This window comes from Urocitellus parryii, chromosome 8 (genome assembly GCF_045843805.1).
Source record: "Urocitellus parryii isolate mUroPar1 chromosome 8, mUroPar1.hap1, whole genome shotgun sequence".
Taxonomy (NCBI): Eukaryota; Metazoa; Chordata; class Mammalia; order Rodentia; family Sciuridae; genus Urocitellus; species Urocitellus parryii.
Genome location: NC_135538.1, coordinates 44,505,075 through 44,525,407, shown reverse-complemented (window position 1 = coordinate 44,525,407; position 20,333 = coordinate 44,505,075). Strand labels below are relative to the sequence as shown.

At 34.2% G+C, this 20,333-nt stretch overlaps 1 protein-coding gene across 4 annotated transcripts in view; it reads right to left on the bottom strand.

The window, feature by feature from the left end:
• The window catches only part of Cep85l (centrosomal protein 85L), a 216,661-nt gene that overhangs the window by 30,563 nt on the left and 165,765 nt on the right, over positions 1-20,333 (bottom strand). For 3 of the 4 annotated variants that reach the window (XM_077802191.1, XM_077802192.1, XM_026394093.2), the window contains one exon: positions 11,685-11,864. In XM_077802191.1, coding sequence (XP_077658317.1) covers positions 11,685-11,864 — 180 coding nt within the window. Of the gene's footprint in view, positions 1-1,511; positions 5,000-11,684; positions 11,865-20,333 lie in introns of those variants that run through there. The other variant, XM_026394094.2, reaches the window with a different exon arrangement.

Here is a 20,333-nt window from a genome sequence, read left to right as displayed (position 1 = left end):
TCATCTGTGATATTATGGTCCATTTTTACTTTGGGTAAGAAGGATCACTGATAACAGAAAACCCTTTCATTTACTGGGGCTTTCTTAGGATTAATGGTGAGAGTGCTGGTGATGTGACAGTCTAACCTGTGGTCTAAGAATAAATAAACCAAAACTAGACAAACTCACAGACTGCTGACAATATAATTCTTATTAAAAATATGAGGCCCAGAGATCTTTAGTGACTTAATGACAAAACACTGAGTCAGTAGGATTCAAATCTAAATCATCTGACTGAAAACCCATGACTTTACAATTCTTCCATATGATTCATCATCAGATATTCTCTTAAATTCAATCTGTACTTGAATTTCCTATCAACAAAATGTGCTTTTGCCAGAGGACCCAATAAGTTCAGAAGTAAACATAACTAACAAGACTACTTTTACTATATGTTCTCTGATTTAATCTTAGTTGTTTAAATAACAATGCCTCAAAAAGACTTACTGAAATAGGTCATCCATGCTGTCTGCATGCAGATGCCCTAGATTTCTTCTTTTTGGTTATCCAACTGTCTTCTCTGTTGTTTTACAACCTTTTCTGCCTTTGTTCACAAATTTCTGCTAACACTCTCTGATGGGATATCATCTCTGTTAATCACATATGAGCACACATAATCATGGGATGTTGGTTTTTTTCAGTCCTTCCAACTGATTAGAAGCTCTCCATTTTGTGTGGGTTGTTTTAACTGCCAAGTTTTGTACTATTTCAGATTAACAAAGGTTATTAAAATCTGAACTCCAGGTAAATGAAGGATCATTAATAAATCTTTTTCTTTTTTCCTTTTGGTACCAGGGATTGAACTCAGGGTACTTCACCAATGAACCACATCCCCAGCCCTTTATTTTTTGAGACAGGGTGTTGATAAGTCGCTTAAGGCCTCTTTAGGTTTCTGAGGCTGATTTTGAACTTGTGATTCTCTTGCCACAGCCTCCTGAGCTGCTGGATTACAGGCATGAGCCACCATGCCCAGCTAACTATTATTTTACTTTTAAAAGGCAAGTTTTTCCTTTCAAAGAGGTATGATCCAATACTGAAATCACTCCTAGGAGTTAACAGCAAGGCCATATTTTAGAGAAGTCTATTTTTTATCTATTTTAATTTATTAAAACTGAATAGGTTAATGAGAGAACATTTTCCTATAAGTTATTTTTAATATAAGTCATTATTAGAACCAACATATCAGTTGTAGAGTTAAATTGTTTTGAATGTTATTCAAAGTTTTAAAAAATTTAGCTATAAGTATCTGGACAACTTATTTCACTTTCTTTCAGCTTCAGTTACCTCATTTTTTATTTAAGAATTTTTTTTCCACTTTTGAGTGATGGAGACTGAATCCAGGGTCTTAAGCATGCTGAGCACATGCTCTACCACTGACCTATATCCACCCAAGTTACTTCCTTTCTAAAAAGGAGATATAGTATATATACCACATAATGTTTTTATGAAAATTAAAATGAAATGAGAAAATACAATAAACATATTAATATGCTCTATGGCTCATAAAAAAAGAGTACATCAAAGGGTAATTTTTATTATTATTGTTGTTGTTATTCACATTAAGTTTTTCTCTCGCAGAATAAGTCTTCATCACAGTTACAGAAAGTAAATACACAGAAAGAAATAATGTGATCCAATCTTGTGTGGGCCTTAAGTGCTGTTTATCTAATTTTTTTTTAAACCAATAAATCTACTTTCTAGATTCCCTTCAAGAACTCATCTTATATTAGACAAAGGTGCCAAGAACATGCATTGGGAGAAAAGACAGCCTCTTCAACAAATGATGCTGGGAAAACTGGAAATCCATATGCAGCAAAATGAGATTAAACCCATCTCTCTCACCATGCACAAAACTCAATTCAAAATGGATCAAAGACTTAGACATAAGGTCCCTGGTTTAATTCCTAATAGAAGTAGGCCCTAATCTTCATCATGGGGGATTAGCTCCCAACTTCCTTAATAAGACTCCTGTGGTGCAAGAATTAAAATCAAGAATCAATAAATGGGATGAACTCAAACTAAAAAGTTTCACAGCAAAGGAAACAATATGAGAGGTGAATAGAGAACCTACATCTTGGGAGCAAATCTTTATCCCTCACACATCAGATATAGCACTAATCTCTAGGCTATATAAAAACTCAAAAAGCTAAACACCAAAAAGCAAATAATCCAATCAATGAATGGGCCAAGGACCTGAACAGACACTTCTCAGAAGAGGATATACAATCAACAAATACATGAAAAAATGTTCATCATCACTAGCAATTACAGAAATGTAAATCAAAACTACTCTAAGATTTCATCTCACTCCAGTCAGAATGGCAGCTATTATGAAGACAAACAACAATAGTGTTGGTGAGGATGTAGAAGAAAAAGTACACTCATACACTGTTGGTGGGACTGCAAATTGGTGCAGCCCATATGGAAAGCAGTATGGAGATTCCTTGGAAAACTTGAAATGGAACCACCATTTGACCCAGCTATCCCACTCCTCGGTCTATACCCAAAGGACTTAAAAATAGCATACTATAGGGACACAGCCATTTCAATGTTTATAGCAGCACAATTCACAATAGCTAAGCTGTGGAACCAACCTAGATTCCCATCAGTGGATGAATGGATAAAAAAAAAAAAATGTGGCATAGATGCACAATGGGATATTACTCAGCAATAAAAGGGAATAAAATCATGACATTTGCAGGTAAATGGATGGAGTTGGAGAATATAATGCTAGGTGAAGCACGCCAATCCAAAAAAACCAAATGCTGAATGTTTTCTCTGATATAAGGAGGCTGATTCTAACCTTCAGTAAAACTTAACTAGGACACTAAGGGTCTCAGTTGAACTAAATGGTGTTCAAGAAAGAGCCATGTACTCATATAAGGGGCAAAGAAATGAAAGCAGACAACCAATCTTTGCCTTCCAAAGCCAGCGGTAATACAATCATTAAAAAAATCTCCAAGGATAGTATTCAGAGCTAAGGGTTGAGACTATATAGTACAATCTCCCCTACCAAGAGGAGATTTACCCTCATTCACTACTTTGAAGCATCTGGATTTTGTTTCTTCAAGAAAATAATTTATTTATTACACCAATTACATGAAAGCATAAAACTAGATGTCTGAAGTGAAAAAAATATTACTCAGCCATAAAAGAGCATAAAATCATGGCATTTGAAGGTAAATGGATGGAGGCTGATTCATAGTGGGATAGGGAGTGGGAGCATAGGAGGAATAGACATACTCTAGATAGGGCAGAGGGATTGGAGGGGAAGGAAGGAGCGGGCAGGCATGGGGTAATTAATGATGGTGGAATGTGATGATCATTATTATCCAAAGTATAGATATGAAGACAAGAATTGGTGTGAATACATTGTACATACAACCAGAGATATGAAAATTGTGCTCTATATGTGTAATAAGAATTGTAATGCATTCCGCTAACATATATAAATAGAAAGAAATATAAATAGAATATATTTATAATATAAATATAAATAGAAAGAAAGAAAGAACTCATCTTAATTAAAAACAAAAACAAAAAACAGGGGCTGGGTCTGTAGCCTAGCATGCATGAGGCACTTTGCACCACATAAAAATAATCAAGTAAAAAATAAAGACATGTTGTCCATCTACGTCTACCAAAAATAAATAAATAAAAACCAAAAACAGAAGCAAAAAAGCTCAAGTCTTCTACATCCTCTGACACAAACACTACCTTTGATACTCATCCCTTCTCTTTATGTTTCCCTGGTTTATACATTGGCATTCTTAATTGCCTTGTTTCACAAAGAAGTGATTCTTCCTTCTCTTAAGAGTAACTGCCATCTTGGTTTCTGTCATTGACCTTTCTCTATGTCTCTCTGACACTTTGACATCACCCCACTGCTCTATCCATAGTCCTCTATTTGAGACTACTTCGTTTTTTTCTCTTCTCTTGGCACAACTTACTTCAGAGCATAATCCAGTATGTCAGGTACTGCAGGAGTATTGGGTATGATTCAGCTACACATTCAGACACAATCCTTGCCTTCATTATTTTTCCATAGAGAAAGATGGAAAAATAATGGTTACAAATTGTGACTTCAATAAAGAACCAGTTGCTATATACATATAAAAGGAGGGGTAGAGGAAACTTGAAAAAATGACTAGGTAACTTGGAAGTGGGAGAAGACAGGTCAAGTATTTACCAGGAAAATGATTACTTTGTTTCTGGCATCAGATTACAAACAAAAGCCTAACCTGTTTGATCAACTGTAAGACACAGTATATTAAGACCACATTTTTCTAGAGTAAGATTGGCAGAGCATAAAGCTATATAATTAGGCTAGGGGAAAAACTGACTTATTTAGAAGACAATTTTCCAATTGACATCAGAAAAATGGAAGAATAGTGAGTCCTGGGTTCTCTTTGCTTCTACCAATACACCGATTCAACAACAAGACAAAAACAAAGCAATACCACACATACACATTCTCTAAAAAATCCAGAAATCAATTGAGAAGCTTCAGTACCCTGGGAGAATGTGAAATCAGCCCCATATAAAGCAGGTAGAGGAATTTGAGACATCTTCTCTCCATCCCTATCTTCAGGACAGCACAGTAAAATTAGGAGGAAACCTGCCAGGAAAGGAAATACTTGACTAGCCAGTCAACACGCCAACTTTCCCAGGCGCTGCCTAGATGACTGCTTGCCTCTTCTGGAGCACTAGTGGGACATATTCTACTCTAGTTGACTGGGGACCAGTGAGATCCAACACTGGTTTAGGGTGGCAGCCCCATAGTCCATTCTTTCAGCTCAGTACACAGCAAATGGGTAAAAAATTTTCAAATCCAAGTTTCTAAGAAGAGAAGTACTGGATAGAAAATCCAACAGTTCAACTTTTCAGAAGGCTGCCCAAGAGTCAGGCTACAGTCTTTCTTGTTTTAGATCCATGAAGAGACCCAGCATAACCTTGAAGCCTGGGGAATGATAAGAACAAAGAAAGCAGGTTGGACTAGCACAATGGTATGAAAAGCCCCCAAATCCCTGGCTAGGCTGACCAGATGGTGTTTTCCCATATGAGCCCAATTAATGAAGAATGGTGGGGCAGCAGTTTACTAATTAATTACATAGTTACCAACTCATTAATTACCAACTCAAAGTCAAAAAATGAACAAAGAAATGTGAAAAAAAATAAATCAATTATCTTGAAACCAAGTTATATGAATTAGTTGACAGAAATTGACATAAAAATGTTCCATAAGGTCAGAAAAATAATGTATGAGCAGATGAAAATTTCAACAAATAAAAACTGTTTGGAAGTACTGAACAGAAACCTTGGAATCAAAGCATACAAATAACTGAACTCAAAAATTCACTAAATAAAAGGGTTTTAACAGCAGGTTAGAAAAAGCAGAAGAAAGGACAAACAAATGAAAGAAAGGTCTTTTTAGAAATTTTTAAAGGAAGAAAAGAGAATGAAAGTGGGATGATACATTCAAAGTAAAGAGAGTTTAAGGGACTTGTGGAATGACATCAAGCAGACCAATCTATATGCATCATGTGAATCCCAAAAAGAAAAGAGAAAAAAAGGGGAGGGGGGAGTTTATTCAAAGAACAAACAGCTGAAAACTTCCCAAATCTGGAAAAGGGAATGGAAATGAAGATCTAAAAGGTCCAACAAATCTCAAATATGGTTAACCCAAAAAAATTCATACCAAAAAACATTAATAAAATTGTCAAAAGTTAATAAGTGAATTTTCAAAATAGTAAGAGAAAAACAATAAGGCTATCACAGCAGATTTCTCAACAAATAAACAAATAAAAAAACCCTTATAAGCTAAGAGAAATAGAATGCTACATTTCAAATGCTGAAAAGAAACAAAAACAACTCAAAGAATGGTATTTATGCAAAACTGTCCCTTAAAAAATGCAAGATTTTCCCAGACAAAAGCACAAAGAATACATCACCACCAGGCATGACTTAAAAGGAATGCTAAAAAGAATTTTTCAAATTGAAATAAAAAGATGACAAACAGTAACATAAAAGTATAGGAAAGCATAAAATTTAGTGGTAAAGATAATATACAACAAATACAGAACAATGTAATACTGTTCCAGTGGTGAGTAAATCATTTTAATTTTAATACAAAAGTTTAATTTAATTTAATTTTAATACAAAAGTTTAATTTTAATACAAAAGGCAAAATGATTAAAATAAACTATTAATATAAAAATGTTATTGTATATATGATATGAAAATGGAATTTGAGATATCAATAACAAAGTGTGTGAAAGAAAGACCAAATATATAGTGGTTTAGAACTATTAGAAATATGTGATGTGCAAATCCCTGGTAACCATAAAGAAAATACCTATAATGGATATAAAAAGAAAAAGGAATTAAAATACACCAGTGCAAAAACAAAATCAACAAAACATTCAGAGAGCAGGAGAGGAAAAGGATGAAATAACTATAACACAAACAAAAACTTAACAAAATGGTAATATTAAGTCCTTACCTATCAATAATTACTTTAAATGTAAACTTGATTAAACTCCAAAATCAAGATATACAATAACTAAATTTATATTTTCAAGATCCAACTATATTCTACCTATAAGAGACAAAGTATCTATCTAAAGTATCTTTCAGATGTAAGGACACTTAGGTTGAATAGAGAAGGATATTCCGTGCAACTAGCTACCAAAAGAGAACAACAATATCTATACTTGTAGCAGACAAAACAGATATTAAATTAAAAAAAATTCTCAAGAGAAAAGCCAGTCATTATATAGTGATAAGAAGGTCAATTCAACAGCATTAAAAATATATACATTTTCCCCCCACACCAAAACACCTAAATTTAGTAACACATAAATACATTGACAAATGTGAAGGTAGAAATAAACAGAAATATGATAATAACTACCCATTCTCAATAATGGATAGTCCCAACTGAAAAAGAATAAGGACAAAACTGAACAACACAATAGACCAAAGGGATTTAACAGATATATACAAAACATATTACCCAATGACAGCAGAATACTCATTCTTCTCAAGTGCACATGGAACATTTTCCACAATGTAGACTATGCTAGGTCACAAAATCAAGACTTAAAAAATATAAATGGCTGAAATCACCAGACGTGGAAGTGCATGCCTGAAATAGTAGCAACTCAGGAGGCTGAAGGCAGGAGGATCACAATTGCCAGCCTCAGCAATTTAGTGAGACCCTGTCTCAGCTCAGTGATAAATCATCCCTGGGTTTAACTTCCAATATAGAAAAAAACAAAACAAAACAACCAACCAACAAACAAAAAACCCCTGAAATCATTCAAAGTCTTTCCCAATTTCACTGCAATAAAACTAAAAATCAACAGTAGAAAATGGGAAAATTCTTATGTAGAAATTAAACAAGATCTTACATAATCATTGGGTTAAAGAAGAAATTAAAACTGAAATTAGAAAATATCTCCAATAAACCAAATGAAAGAACAAAATACCAAAAGCACTACTAAGAGGGAAGTTTATATTTTAAAATGTTTGCATTAAGGAAGAAATTCTATAACAAAAAACCTACCTTTTATCTCAATGAAATAATAACATGAAATTAGCAGAAAGAAAGAAAAAAACAAAAATTAGAAGAAATAGTGATTTCAAAAACAATAGAACAGGGACTGGGGTTGTGGGTCAGTAGTAGAGCACTCCCTTAGCATGGGTGAGGCAATGAGTTCGATCCTCAGCACCATATAAAGAAAAATAAAGGTAGGTGTCCATCTACAACTAAAAAATATTTTTAAAAAATGCAATACAAACCAATAAGACTAGTTGAGTTGGATTTTTTAAAGAAAAAAAGAATGAACAAATCCTTAGTAAAACTAAGGGGATAAAAAGAAACTCAAATAAATAATATCAAAATGAAAGCAATGTTATACTTATGCTACAGAAATAAAAAGGATCATAAGGTACTATTATGAACATTATAAACAAATTGAACAACATGGAAGAAATGACAATTTATAGAACCATACAATCTACCAAAACTGAATCAAGAAGAAACAGAAAGCTTGAATGACCAATGATAAACAAGGAACTTAACTACTTCTAGTTAAAAAATAAACAAAAAATCCTCTGAACAAAGCCCAAGACCAGTTAATTCTACCAAACATTTAAAGAATAAATACCAATCCTTCTTAAACTATTCAATTAACAACAACAACAACAAAAAAAAAAAACAGAAGAAGAAATTCTTCCAAACTCATTGTATGAGGCCAGCATTAGCAGGATATCAAAGTCAGATAAAGATACTACCAGAAAACTACAGGCCAAAATCCCTAATGAACACAGATTAAAAAATCCTCCATAAAAAACTATTAAACAAAATTACACAACACATTAAAAGGATCATATTCCCTGACTAAGCAGGATTTATCCCTGGCATGCAATGATGGTTCAATATATGCCAATGAATGTGATATATACCACATTATCAATATGAAAAATAAAATTGATATAATCATTTCAATAGATTATAAAATGTTGACAAAATTAAACAACTTTTCATGATAAAAGCTCTCAAATTAGCTAAAACAGAACTTACCTTAACACATACACACAAAGACATTTATGAAAAGCCCATAGCTATTGTCATACTAAAAATGGTGAAAAATTTAAAGCTTACCTTAAAAAAATCTGGAACAAGGCAAGGTGCCCACTCTTGCCACTCCTATTAAACACAGTACTAGAGGTTCTAGTCAGAGCAATTAGGCAAGAGAAATAAAAAAAGCATCCAAATCAGAAAGAACTTAAATTGCAAAATGTTTGTTTGCACAAAATCTGTTAGAACTAAAAATGCATCAAAGTTGCAAGGTGTGAAATCAACATACAAAAATCAGTTGTATTTGTATATATAAAAAATCTCATTTACAATAATATCAAGAATAATAAAAAAGAATAAAATTAACCAAGGACATAAAAGACTTACTTAATATACTGCAAGAATTACTATTACCTAAATGTCCATACAATCAAAGTGGCCTACACATTTAGTAAAATTCATATAAAAATACCAATGGCATATTTCAGAGAAACAGAAAACAAACAATTCAAAAATTTATAAAAAACCCTGAAAACAAAAACAATTTGGAACAAGAACAAAGCCAGAGTTTATCATACTCCCAGATTCCATCACATTATCACAAAAAGCTTCAATATGGTAATGGCTTTAAAACAGACACATAGACCAACAGGACAGAACAGGGAATCAAGAAACAAACCCACATATAGATGGTCAACTTACTTTTGACAGAGATTCTAAAAATCTAACAATGGGGAAAGATGGTAGTGTCAAAAAAACTAAATATCCACATGAACAAGAATGAACTAGATCTTTTTATTGCACTTCACACACACAAAAAAAATTCAAAATAAACCCAAAATTGATTTGAAACTTTAAATATAGGACCAGACACTATAAAACTCCTAGGAGAAAACACAGGAGGAATATCTTCTTGACATCGGACTTGGTAATGATTTCTTGGATACAACACCAAAAGCACAGGCAAAATAATAAAAAGATGATATCAAGTTAAAAAATTTAACCCTTGGGGCTGTGGCTCAGCAGTAAAGCACTCACCTAGCACGTGCGAGGTGTTGGGTTCAATCCTCAGCACCACATAAAAATAAAGGTATTGTGTCCAACTACAACTGCTATGAAAAACAGTAATCAAAAAGTAATAAAAAACTAATCCAAAACTCTAATTTTGTAATCCAAAACTCCAATTTTGGGATATTTATGGAAAAGAACTGACATGAGGAATAAAAGTGATATTTGCATTTGCACTCTCATGATTAGAGCAGCATTATTTACAGTAATGATTTCTATATAAATCACCAAAAGCACAGGCAACAAAAGCATAATAAAAAATATGGGAAAGACCTAAATATTCATTAATGAATGAATGAGAAGAAAAATGATATGTTTTAATGTAGCAGTTAAAAATAAATTTCATTTAAATAAAATAAATGTGGTATGCTGTACACATACAATGGAAGATAATTCAAGCTCAAAAAAAGGAGAAATTCTTCCATTTATAAAATACAGATAATCTGGAGAAAATCATGCTAAATTAAATAAGCCAGTTAGAGAGGGACAAATATTGTATGATTCCACTAATATGAGATGACTGGAAAAAAAAAGAGTACAATCAGTGGTTGTCAGGGGTTTGGGGGAGGGAGAAATGTTTACATAACTTCAGTTCCATGAGATGAATAATACTGTACTATATACTACCCTGCTAATTTTGGAAAGATTTTATATATATTCAGGAGGCAAGCTTCCTAATTAGACTTTGTAAAGTTTCCAGCATGAGTAAATGAATATATAGAAATGAACACTGAAGAAAATTTTGTTTTGTTTTGAGAGAAGTAGAGCAGTCAGAAGGCAAATTAAAAACTGTGCTTTGGACATGAAAAGTTTGGAGTACCTATGAGACATCCTAATACGCGACATCAAATAGGTAGAAAGTGTATAAATTTATTTTATGAAGCACTGAGCACAATGAATAAAATACGAGAAAATTTAGATAAAACCTAAAAAAGTATTTAAAAATCTTTATTCATGACAATTTTTAAATTAAAGTCTCAAATAAGAGACTATTTTAATTCCTCTCACACATAACCAGTGACTATTTCCTTATTCCCTTGGATTGTGGGGTGTATTCTATGATGTTCCCAAATACAGAAAAGAAAAAAAGAGGTATTTAAGGTACTTTTAGATTAGCCAAGAAAGATATCATACAGCCGAAAAACAGAGAAAATATAAATTTTTATCAATTTGGGAAGATGAAAATTTCAACTCATGTGTAAATGATGGACACACATACACTCACAAAGTTATCAACTGAGTTTATGCAGTCTGCCTGCATAAATCATGGGATGCTCCAAGATTACTTAAATGGAAGACTCATTTAATAAAATAATAAGCTGGGAATATCAAGATTGAAGTAAAAAAAACAGTTTTGCCACTAAGTAGCAGTCAATCTGTGCTGTTTCTCTTTAATAAATTGAAGATTTATTGTGTTCTACTTGATCTTTAATAATACAATAATGGAATGTGATGAAATATGTGAAATTACTTATAATAAAGGCAGAAAGGTCAACTAAGTATGTGTGTGTACATGTGTATGTATTTGGCTTTTAGGGACTTCAGCTTTTTAACTTGAAAAATGTCCTTATGAATGAAAGATCAACTTCATTTCATTTTCTAATGCTTTCTGTTCAATATGACAAGGAAGAATAAAATACTCAACCAGCGAAAAGGAAGTTATTAGTAAAGGAAATGACTTAAAAAAGATCTCATTACTAATTAGAAAAGTATCATATACAGAGAGTTTTTAAAAATATTTTTATGTGGTGCTGAGGACTGAACCCAGTGCCTCATACCTGCTAGGTAAGCACTCTACTGCTGAGCTACAACCCCTGCCCTACAGAGGTATTTTTATACCTCAGGAAAATAAATTTTTTTACAAGTAAACAGTGTTTCCCAAAAGTTGGTACAACATTAAATACTTTAATATAAATGTAACCTGGCATGACAAATATTCTATGTTGAAGAAATGCTGTTGATCTAATAATACAACTTTTTAAAAAATGCACACCTTTTCCTCCAGTTTCTTCTTCTCTTCACTGAATTGGTTTATTCTTTGCTTGAGAAATTCATTGAGCTGTGAAACCTCTTTTTCAGTAGATGCAAGTTTCTGCTCAAGTTCCTCTTGCTGGGGATGCAACACTGACTGCTCTGAAAATGGAGTCTGGAGTGAAGTGTTCTCATATTGTGGCTATTGGGAAAGAAAAAAAGTAGGCAGTTAAGATTTTAAAAGTTTACTTAGGGGACACACTGTTTCTCTGTGAGGTGAGTGAAAGAGAGATTTTGCTAAAACTCAATATTGGGCAGTCAGAGTGCCTCAGAGACTAAGAAATTTTGGGAACATTAACAAGGAAAAGGGACAACACTGGAGTCAAGCTGCTTGGGGGAGCAGTGGCATTAGCACAGAAGGAAGGAAGTCACTGAAAAATACAAAGGATGGTCTTCGTACTGAAAAACCTGGGATTGCAGGAGCAGCCTGCCCTAGGCCGATTCAGAGGCTGGACGATACAATAAACTGGTACAAGAAAAATGACTTGTCTTTCCCAATTGTCCACAGAGAACTGAGACAGGAACCATCTTGAGGCATCCACACTGCAGTAGCACTGACAGGAACCAGGAACTGGGATCCATGAGACTGGAGCTGGGACAACCCATGGAAAAATAGGCAGAGACTATTTTGCCCAAGAGAATACAAGTCTGAGAGGCCATAGAGAGCCCAGCTCCTTCCTCTGTCTGGATACGGCAACTCACAGAACCAGCTGAAGTGGTTCAGGAATTTTAATGGGCAGGTATGACCACACTTGGGGACAAAGCCCAAGAAGCCAGTAAAGGCTGATTCTCCAGGCAACAGAAGCTGAAGGACTGGCTCCACTCCCCCACAGTGGAATCCTAAGGAGACTACTGAGGTACAGTATCCCAAAATAGATCAGCACCCTAGAGGTACACTGATTTGGTATTCCAAACTGCTCACCATTCATTAAAGCAAGTGGGGCCTCACTAGACCTAAGCTCCATCTTTGGGAGCTCTACCTATAGGAACTCCTCTCACAGAACCTAGCAGTGACTTCACACTGGGAGTGGAGCTGACAAATTTCCCATCCCCCCGCCCTACTTCATACCACCAAAGAGAAGATGAGAATTTGTGAACTTCAACTGGTACTTTGGTACAAAACAAAAAAAAAAGGGAAGGATTTGATAGCCTGCTGCCCCTATTCTTGTACTTGGTGCATATCTCAAGAAGAAATGGAAAGACAGTTGGGCACAGACAGCTACCATATTTTCTCATTGACTATTTTGTCAACGGACATGAAAATTATTCCTTAATTTTTCATCCATATTCTCTTTTGTGCACGTGTGTGGTGAGTGATTCATGGACATTTACACATTTTTGTTTTTATCTTCTCATTTCTAGAATTTTTTGAAGGTAGTCACTACTTTGTCTTTGAGGGCTAGAGTTTCCATTAGTATACTGACTGTTTTGAATTGTTTTTCACTTGTCTGTTTCCCTTGCTCCTCTTTCTCTCTTTTCTTTTGCTGACAGCCAAATTCTATTGTTCTTACATTCTTCCTTTCACTTTTTACTTCTATTTTCTCCCCCCACCTCATAACTACCACATCCAACATTTCCTCTTTATTTTCCTTGTTCACTTTTTGAAATTGCAAACTCTTTTCAACCCACCTATCTCTTCTTATTTCCTAATTAATTCTAGTCTTAAAATCTTTTAGCAATAATTGTTTTATATAACATCTGCTCCCAACATTAATGCTGAATTCATGCTGTACGTAACAATGCTGCAGAAATCATAGATAACATCTCGTTTGATTTTGTGCCAGACACAATACGATTCTTACAGTTTTAGTAAATTGCTGATCCTACTACTTCTGTTTATACCAGTTAATATTGTAGATGTCATAGTAAGAACCAAGTGTTTAGTTTAAAGCTGGTTTGTTACTATTATTTCTCTCCCCTAATCTGTTAGGTAATGGAAACCAACAGGACATTACTAAGTTCTTAGGGTAGGAACTCTGGAGCTGAAGCAGCAAACAATATGAAAAAGCAAGAGAAAAAAAAAAAAAACATCCAAACAACCCAGAATGCCTCAACAATGAACTCCATTGACACCACAGTGGGGAAAATGTCAAAGAAGGAATTTACAAAGTACGTAGTTAAACTGATCTACAACATAAAAGATAACATGAGAAGTAAAACAGAGAAAATATTTCAAAACGGAGATAGAGATTCTGGAGAAAAATCAATTAGAAATTTTTGAAATGAAGAAATCAATAAAGCAAATTAAAAGTTCGATGGAAAGCATCAACAATGGATTAAGCCATTTAGAAGATAGAGTTTCGGGTAACAAAGTCAAAACACATTATTTTGAAAATGAAGTTATTCTTAAAGAAAAGATATTAAAAGACCATGAGCACAATTTTCAAGAAAGTTGGGATAACATTAGAGTCCATCTTTAAAAATTCACCAGGATAAATAAAGACTCTGAAATACAAACCAAAGGAATGTACAATCTCTTCAATAAAATAATATCAGAAAATGTTCCAGACCTTAAGAATGAAATGGAAAATCAAATATGAGGCATACAGAACTCCAAATATACAAAAATCACAACAAACCCATCCCAAGATACATCGTTACAAAAACCTAACATACAGAATAAGGATAGAATTTTAAAAACTGTTAGAGAAAAATGATTGTTCATATTTAGAGGTAAAGCAATCCAGAAGCTAGGAGGTCCAGAAGCTAGGAGGTCTTAGAATAATTTATACCAAGTTCTGAAAGAAAATGGATGCCAACCAAGAATACTATACCTATCAAAATTAAGCTTCAGAATTGAAGATGAAGTAAAATCTTTCATGATAAACAAAAATAAAAAAGAATTCACAGGGGGCTGGGAATATAGCTCGGTTGGTAAAGCACTTGCCTCATATGCACAAGCCCCTGAGTTCAATCCCCAGCACCACACAACAAATGAATTCACAACTAGAAAGCCTATACTATAAACATACTCAATAAAATATTTCATGAAAATAAAATAGTAGAGTAGTAGAGGGAAGAACTATACTAGAAGAAGAATGAATCAAAGAAGAAACTAATTCAAATTAAAAACTAGAAATAAATCAAAATGACAGAGAATAAAAATCATCTCAAAAAGAACGCTGGATGTAAATGGTCTACGCTCATCAATCCAAAGCCATAGGCTGGCAGACTGGATTAAAAAAACAAGTCTCAACAATATGCTGTCTCTAAGAGACTTACTTCATGGGCAAAAACATCAACAGACTGAAGTGAAAATATGGGAAAAAAATATATCATTCACATGGATCTCGTAAACAAGCAGGGATTACTATTCTCATATCAGACAAAGTAGACTTCAAGTTAATCAAAAGAGACAAAGAAGGTCATTTTATACTGCTTAAAGGAATCACACAACAAGAAGAAATGACAATCAAAAATACTTATGCCCTAAACAATGGGGCACATTCATACATCAAACAAACCCTTTTCAATAACAAGAAACAAAAGACCACATCACAATAATACTGGGTGACTTTAACATATCTCTCATCACTTCATAGATCTTCCAAACAAATACTAAAGAAGCTATGGAACTAAAAAAATACAATCGAACAATTTAGACTTAACAGAAATATATAGAATATTTTAACAATAACTGAATATACTTTCTTTTCAGCAGCATATGGAATATTTTCTAAAAAAGACCATAGTTTAGGCCAAAAAGAAATTCTTACAAATACAAAATAATAGAGAATAGTACCTCACATTCTATTAGAACATAATGAAATGAAAGTAGAAATCAATGGTAAGATAAAAAGAAACTATTACCTGGTGAGTAAATAATATACTATTGAATGATGAATGAATAACAGAAGAGAAATCAGGGGCAAAATTTTTAAAATACTTAGAAGTAAATCAGAATATAGATGATATGTATGTCATATGATTTTGATAAGTTGTATCATATCAAAATATGATATGTTATATCATATCAAAATCTCTGAGAAGATTTTGAAGGCAGTTCAAAGAGGAAAATTCATAGCATTGAGTGCATATATTAAAAGAACAGAAAGATACCAAATAAATAATCCTACACTACAGCTCAAGGCCCTAGAAAAAGAAGAGCAAATCAACACCAAAATCAGAAGACAGGAAATAAAATCAGAACCAAAATTAATGAAATTTAGATTTTAAAAACAATTTTAAAAATCAACAAAACAAAGTTGGTTCTTTGAAAGAATAAACAAAATTGATAACTCTTAGCCAAGCTAACCAAAGGAAAGAGTAAAAAAACTCAAATTATTAAAATCTGTGATGAAAAAGGAACTATTGGCACAGATGTTGAGAGCCACAGCCGAAGGGGCCCCAGCAAACTTCCAGCTGCCAGCTGATGATTGGCTCACAGCGGCCCCAGCAACTTCTAGCTCATTGGGCTGTTTTGTGGCCCTTTGAGACCATGGAGCTGCTCATTGGGGGACTTTTTTTTGGATCCGCCCACATGACCCAGCCAATGGGCCTCAAGAGCAGGAGGAGTGGGGGAGGTTGAGAGGCTTGTGGGAAGCCGGTGGTGGCAGTTGGGCTCTGAAGATTTTTCCTGGGAGCAGTCTCCATTGGTGTGGTTTCTATTTGTGTTATAAAGCTCTTGGGTTTAGGATCTGGTTTTCTACAACTGGAAAAGATTTCTTGGTGGATCCTCTGGAGCTGAATGATAGGTTGCATCTTCAAAACTTGGGAAAATCCATCTCCTTGTTCAATCAATGCAGGGAAAGCCTTCATGGCTTCACTGATCACCTTAGCTATGGTTTCCCCTCTGCATTTCAGACTTTCCTTGCGAGAATCTGAATCAGGGTCATATTTTAGATCCAATGGAGGAACAACAGGTCACAGACACTACTGAAATACAGAGGATAATCAGAAAATATTTTAAAAATTTATACTTCATTAAGCTAGAAAATTCTGAAGACATCAACAAATTCCTGGAGACATATCACCTACCCTAATTGAACAACTAAGATAGAGAAAATTTAAATGATCAGTTTTAAGTAATGAAACTAAAAAAGCCTACCAACAAAGAAAAGTCCAGGACTGAGTGGATTTTCAACCAAGTTCTACCAGACCTACAAAGAACTAACACCAATCCTCCTCAAATTATTCCATGTAATAGGAAAAGGAGGGAAACCTTCCAAACTCATTCTATGAAGCTAGTATTAACCTGATACCAAAACCAGACAAATACACATCAAGGGAAGAAAGTATCCCTGATGAACATAGGTGCAACAATTCTTAATAAAATACTGGCAAATCATATAAAATCATATTTAAAAGATAGTGTACCGTGTGGCCAGCACACTCTCAGGATTGCCTTGCATTTCATCCCAGGAATGCAAGGACGGCTCAACATATGGGAAATCAATAAATGTAATTCATCACATAAAAAGACATAAAGACAAGTATAACATGATTATTCCATAGATGCAGAATGCATTTGACAAAAGATAGCATCCATTTATGTTGAAAACATTAGAACATATAGGGATAGAAGGAACATAACTCAACATTGTGAAAGTTATATAACAAACCCAAGGCTATCATCATTCTAAATGGAGAAAAATTGAAAGCATAACCTGTAAAAACAGGAACAAGACAGGGATGCTGTCTTGGTTTTCACCACTTCTATTCAAACTTTAGCCAGAACAATTAGGCAAAAGAAAGAAATTGAAGGGATACAAATAGGAAAAGAAGAGCTCAAACCATCTCTGTTTGCTGATGACATGATTATATATCTAGAAGACTCCACCAGAAAACTTCTAGAACTTAAAAATGAATTCAACAAAATAGTAGGATGCAAATTAATACTCAGAAATCATTGTGTTCCTATACTCCAACAACAAATGAGCTGAAAGAGAAATTAGGAAAACCATCCCATTCACAACAGCCTCAAAAGAAATAAAATAAAAAATAAATTGAGGAATCAACCTAACAAAAGAAAGTGAAAGACCTCTACAGTGAAAACTACAGAAAACCAAAGAAAGTAACAAAAAAGGCATGATATTGGCACCAAAACAGGCATGAAACCAAAGGAACTGAAGACACAGGACAACCTCACATAAATACAGTACTCATACTAGACAAAGGTGTCAAAAAAACACATGGAGAAAAATAGCTTCTTCAACAATTAGTGCTGGGAAAACTGGAAATCCATATATAGTAGAATGAATTTTTTTTTTTTTTTAAGAAAAGGGGGGGAGAGAGAGAGAGGGAGGGAGGAGGGAGGATGTTTTTGTGGATGGACACAACACAATGCCTTTATTTTTATGTGGTGCTGAGAATCCATCCGGGTCCCTAGGCGAGCGCTCTACCCCTGAGCCACAATCCCAGCCCAGTAGAATAAAATTTAACACCCCTATCTCTAACCCTGTACAAAACTCAAAGTGGATCAAAGACCTAGGTGATAGACAAGAAACCTTTCAGCTACTATAAGAAAATATAAGCTCAAAACTGACTTCCTTAACAAGACTCCTAAAGCACAAGAAATAAAATCAACAATCAATTAATGGGACAGCATCAAATTAAAAAGCTTATTCACAGCAAAGGAAAAAAGTGTGAAGAGAAAGCCTACAGAATGGGAAAAAAATCTTTTGCCATCTGCACCTCAGAGCATTAATATCCAGGATACATAAAAAAACTCAAATAACACCATAAATAAATAAATAACCCAAGCAATAAATGGGCAGAAGAACTGAACAGGTACTGAAGAGAAGAATAAATACGAATGGCCAACAAATATATGAAAAAATGTTCAAAATCTATAGCAATGACAGAAATGCAAATTAAAACTGCACTGAGATTCCCTCTCACTTCATTCAGAATGGAATTATCAAGAATATAAGTAACAATAAATTGATTTTTCAGCTATGAATGGGAACTACAGAATATCTGTCCAGAATGTTTTTTTTCCCCCCCAAGTCACAGTTTTTCATTAGTGATCTAGTTTAAAGTTGCATAGATTTGATGAAACACCCTGATCCTCACTTTTTGGTAAGTCCTATTAATTTTAGTGTATTGTTTTTTTCCAGGCATGTTTATGTTGTTTTATAGTAGAAACACCTGTATTAAATTTTTAAAAATTAATAAGTATTTTTTAGAATGGGAAGCAAAATTGAGTGGGAAGTACAGGTTTCCCGTATCCAGTGTCTCCCCCCACCACAACCTCCTCCACTATGGACATTCTAAACCTCAACGTACATTTGTTACAATCAAGACCTACATTGACACATACTTATCATTAAGCACCCATCATTTATATGCTGCACATCATTATGGGTTTTGACAAATTTATAATGACACGTATCCACCATATAGTATCAGATGTCAAAATATGATCACATATCCTGGCTGTAATCACCACCACAGTACCATACAGAGTAGTTTTACTGTTCTAAGAATCTTCTGTTTTCTTCCTATTCAAATCCCAGTCTCCCTTAACCTGGCAACTTTTTTTTATTGCCTCCATAACTCTGCCTTTCCCAAAATGTCACATAATTGGAAACATATAGTACATATTATTCAGCCAGTCTTTTTTTCAGACTGTCTTCTTTTTTTCACTTTGTAATATTTAAGGTTCCTCCACATCTTTTGATGCCTGATAGTTCATTTCTTTTTAGTGCCAAATAATATTCCACCGTCTGTAATGTTTTCACATTTAACTTTGTTTTTGTCAACTAAAGGACATCTCTGTGTTTGACAATTATGAATAAAGGTGCTGTAGTAATGCAGAAAAACCAAAGTTCTTACTTTCTACTCTTCACACAGCACAGTTACTTCTGATACACCTGTATGGGTTTTGGTTCCCCAGATATCAAACAATTAATTCTACATATTCTCCAGTTGTCACCATCTAGATATCTGTACTCCAGATAATATTTATGTGGAGGTATGCAAGAAGGGGTGGAGAGTTACTGGAGGCATTCAGTTACCTCTCCAAGCACCCACCTCTTACATGATTGGCTATCTGAAAGCTCTCGGGACTCAGTTCATCTGGGTTTATAAGGAAGATTCATTATGTAGGTGTGATTGGTTACTCAATCCCTTTCTCTTCCCAGGAGGTAGGGGTTGGGACTGAAAATCCCAACCTTCTAATTATGCCCTGAACTTTCCAGTGACCAGATCCCCTCCTGAAGATATCTAAGGTCCACCAGCCACAGTAACCTCATTATCATACAAAAGACATTCTTAACATTCCAGAGATTTCCACAGTTTTAAGAGAGCAATATGTCAGGAAATGGGGATGAAGACCAAATATATATTTAATCCTGTCACAGCTGCTGTACATCTGTGTGCAAATTTTTGTGTGGACCTAAAGTTTTCAATTCCTTGGATAAATACTAGAGAGCACAATTGTTGGATTCCATGGTTAGAGTGTGTTTAGTTTTTGTAAGAAACTGTCAAGCCATCTTCCAAATGGTATCATTTTTGCCTTTCCAAAATTGCCCAGTTACCCCACTTCCTCACCATTATTGTCAGTATTTTGTATTTCAGCCATTCTGCTGTAAAGAGGAGTCTCCTTGTTAATTCAATTAACAGTTCCTCAAGGACAAGGTGAACATCTTTTCAAAGGCTTATTTGCCAT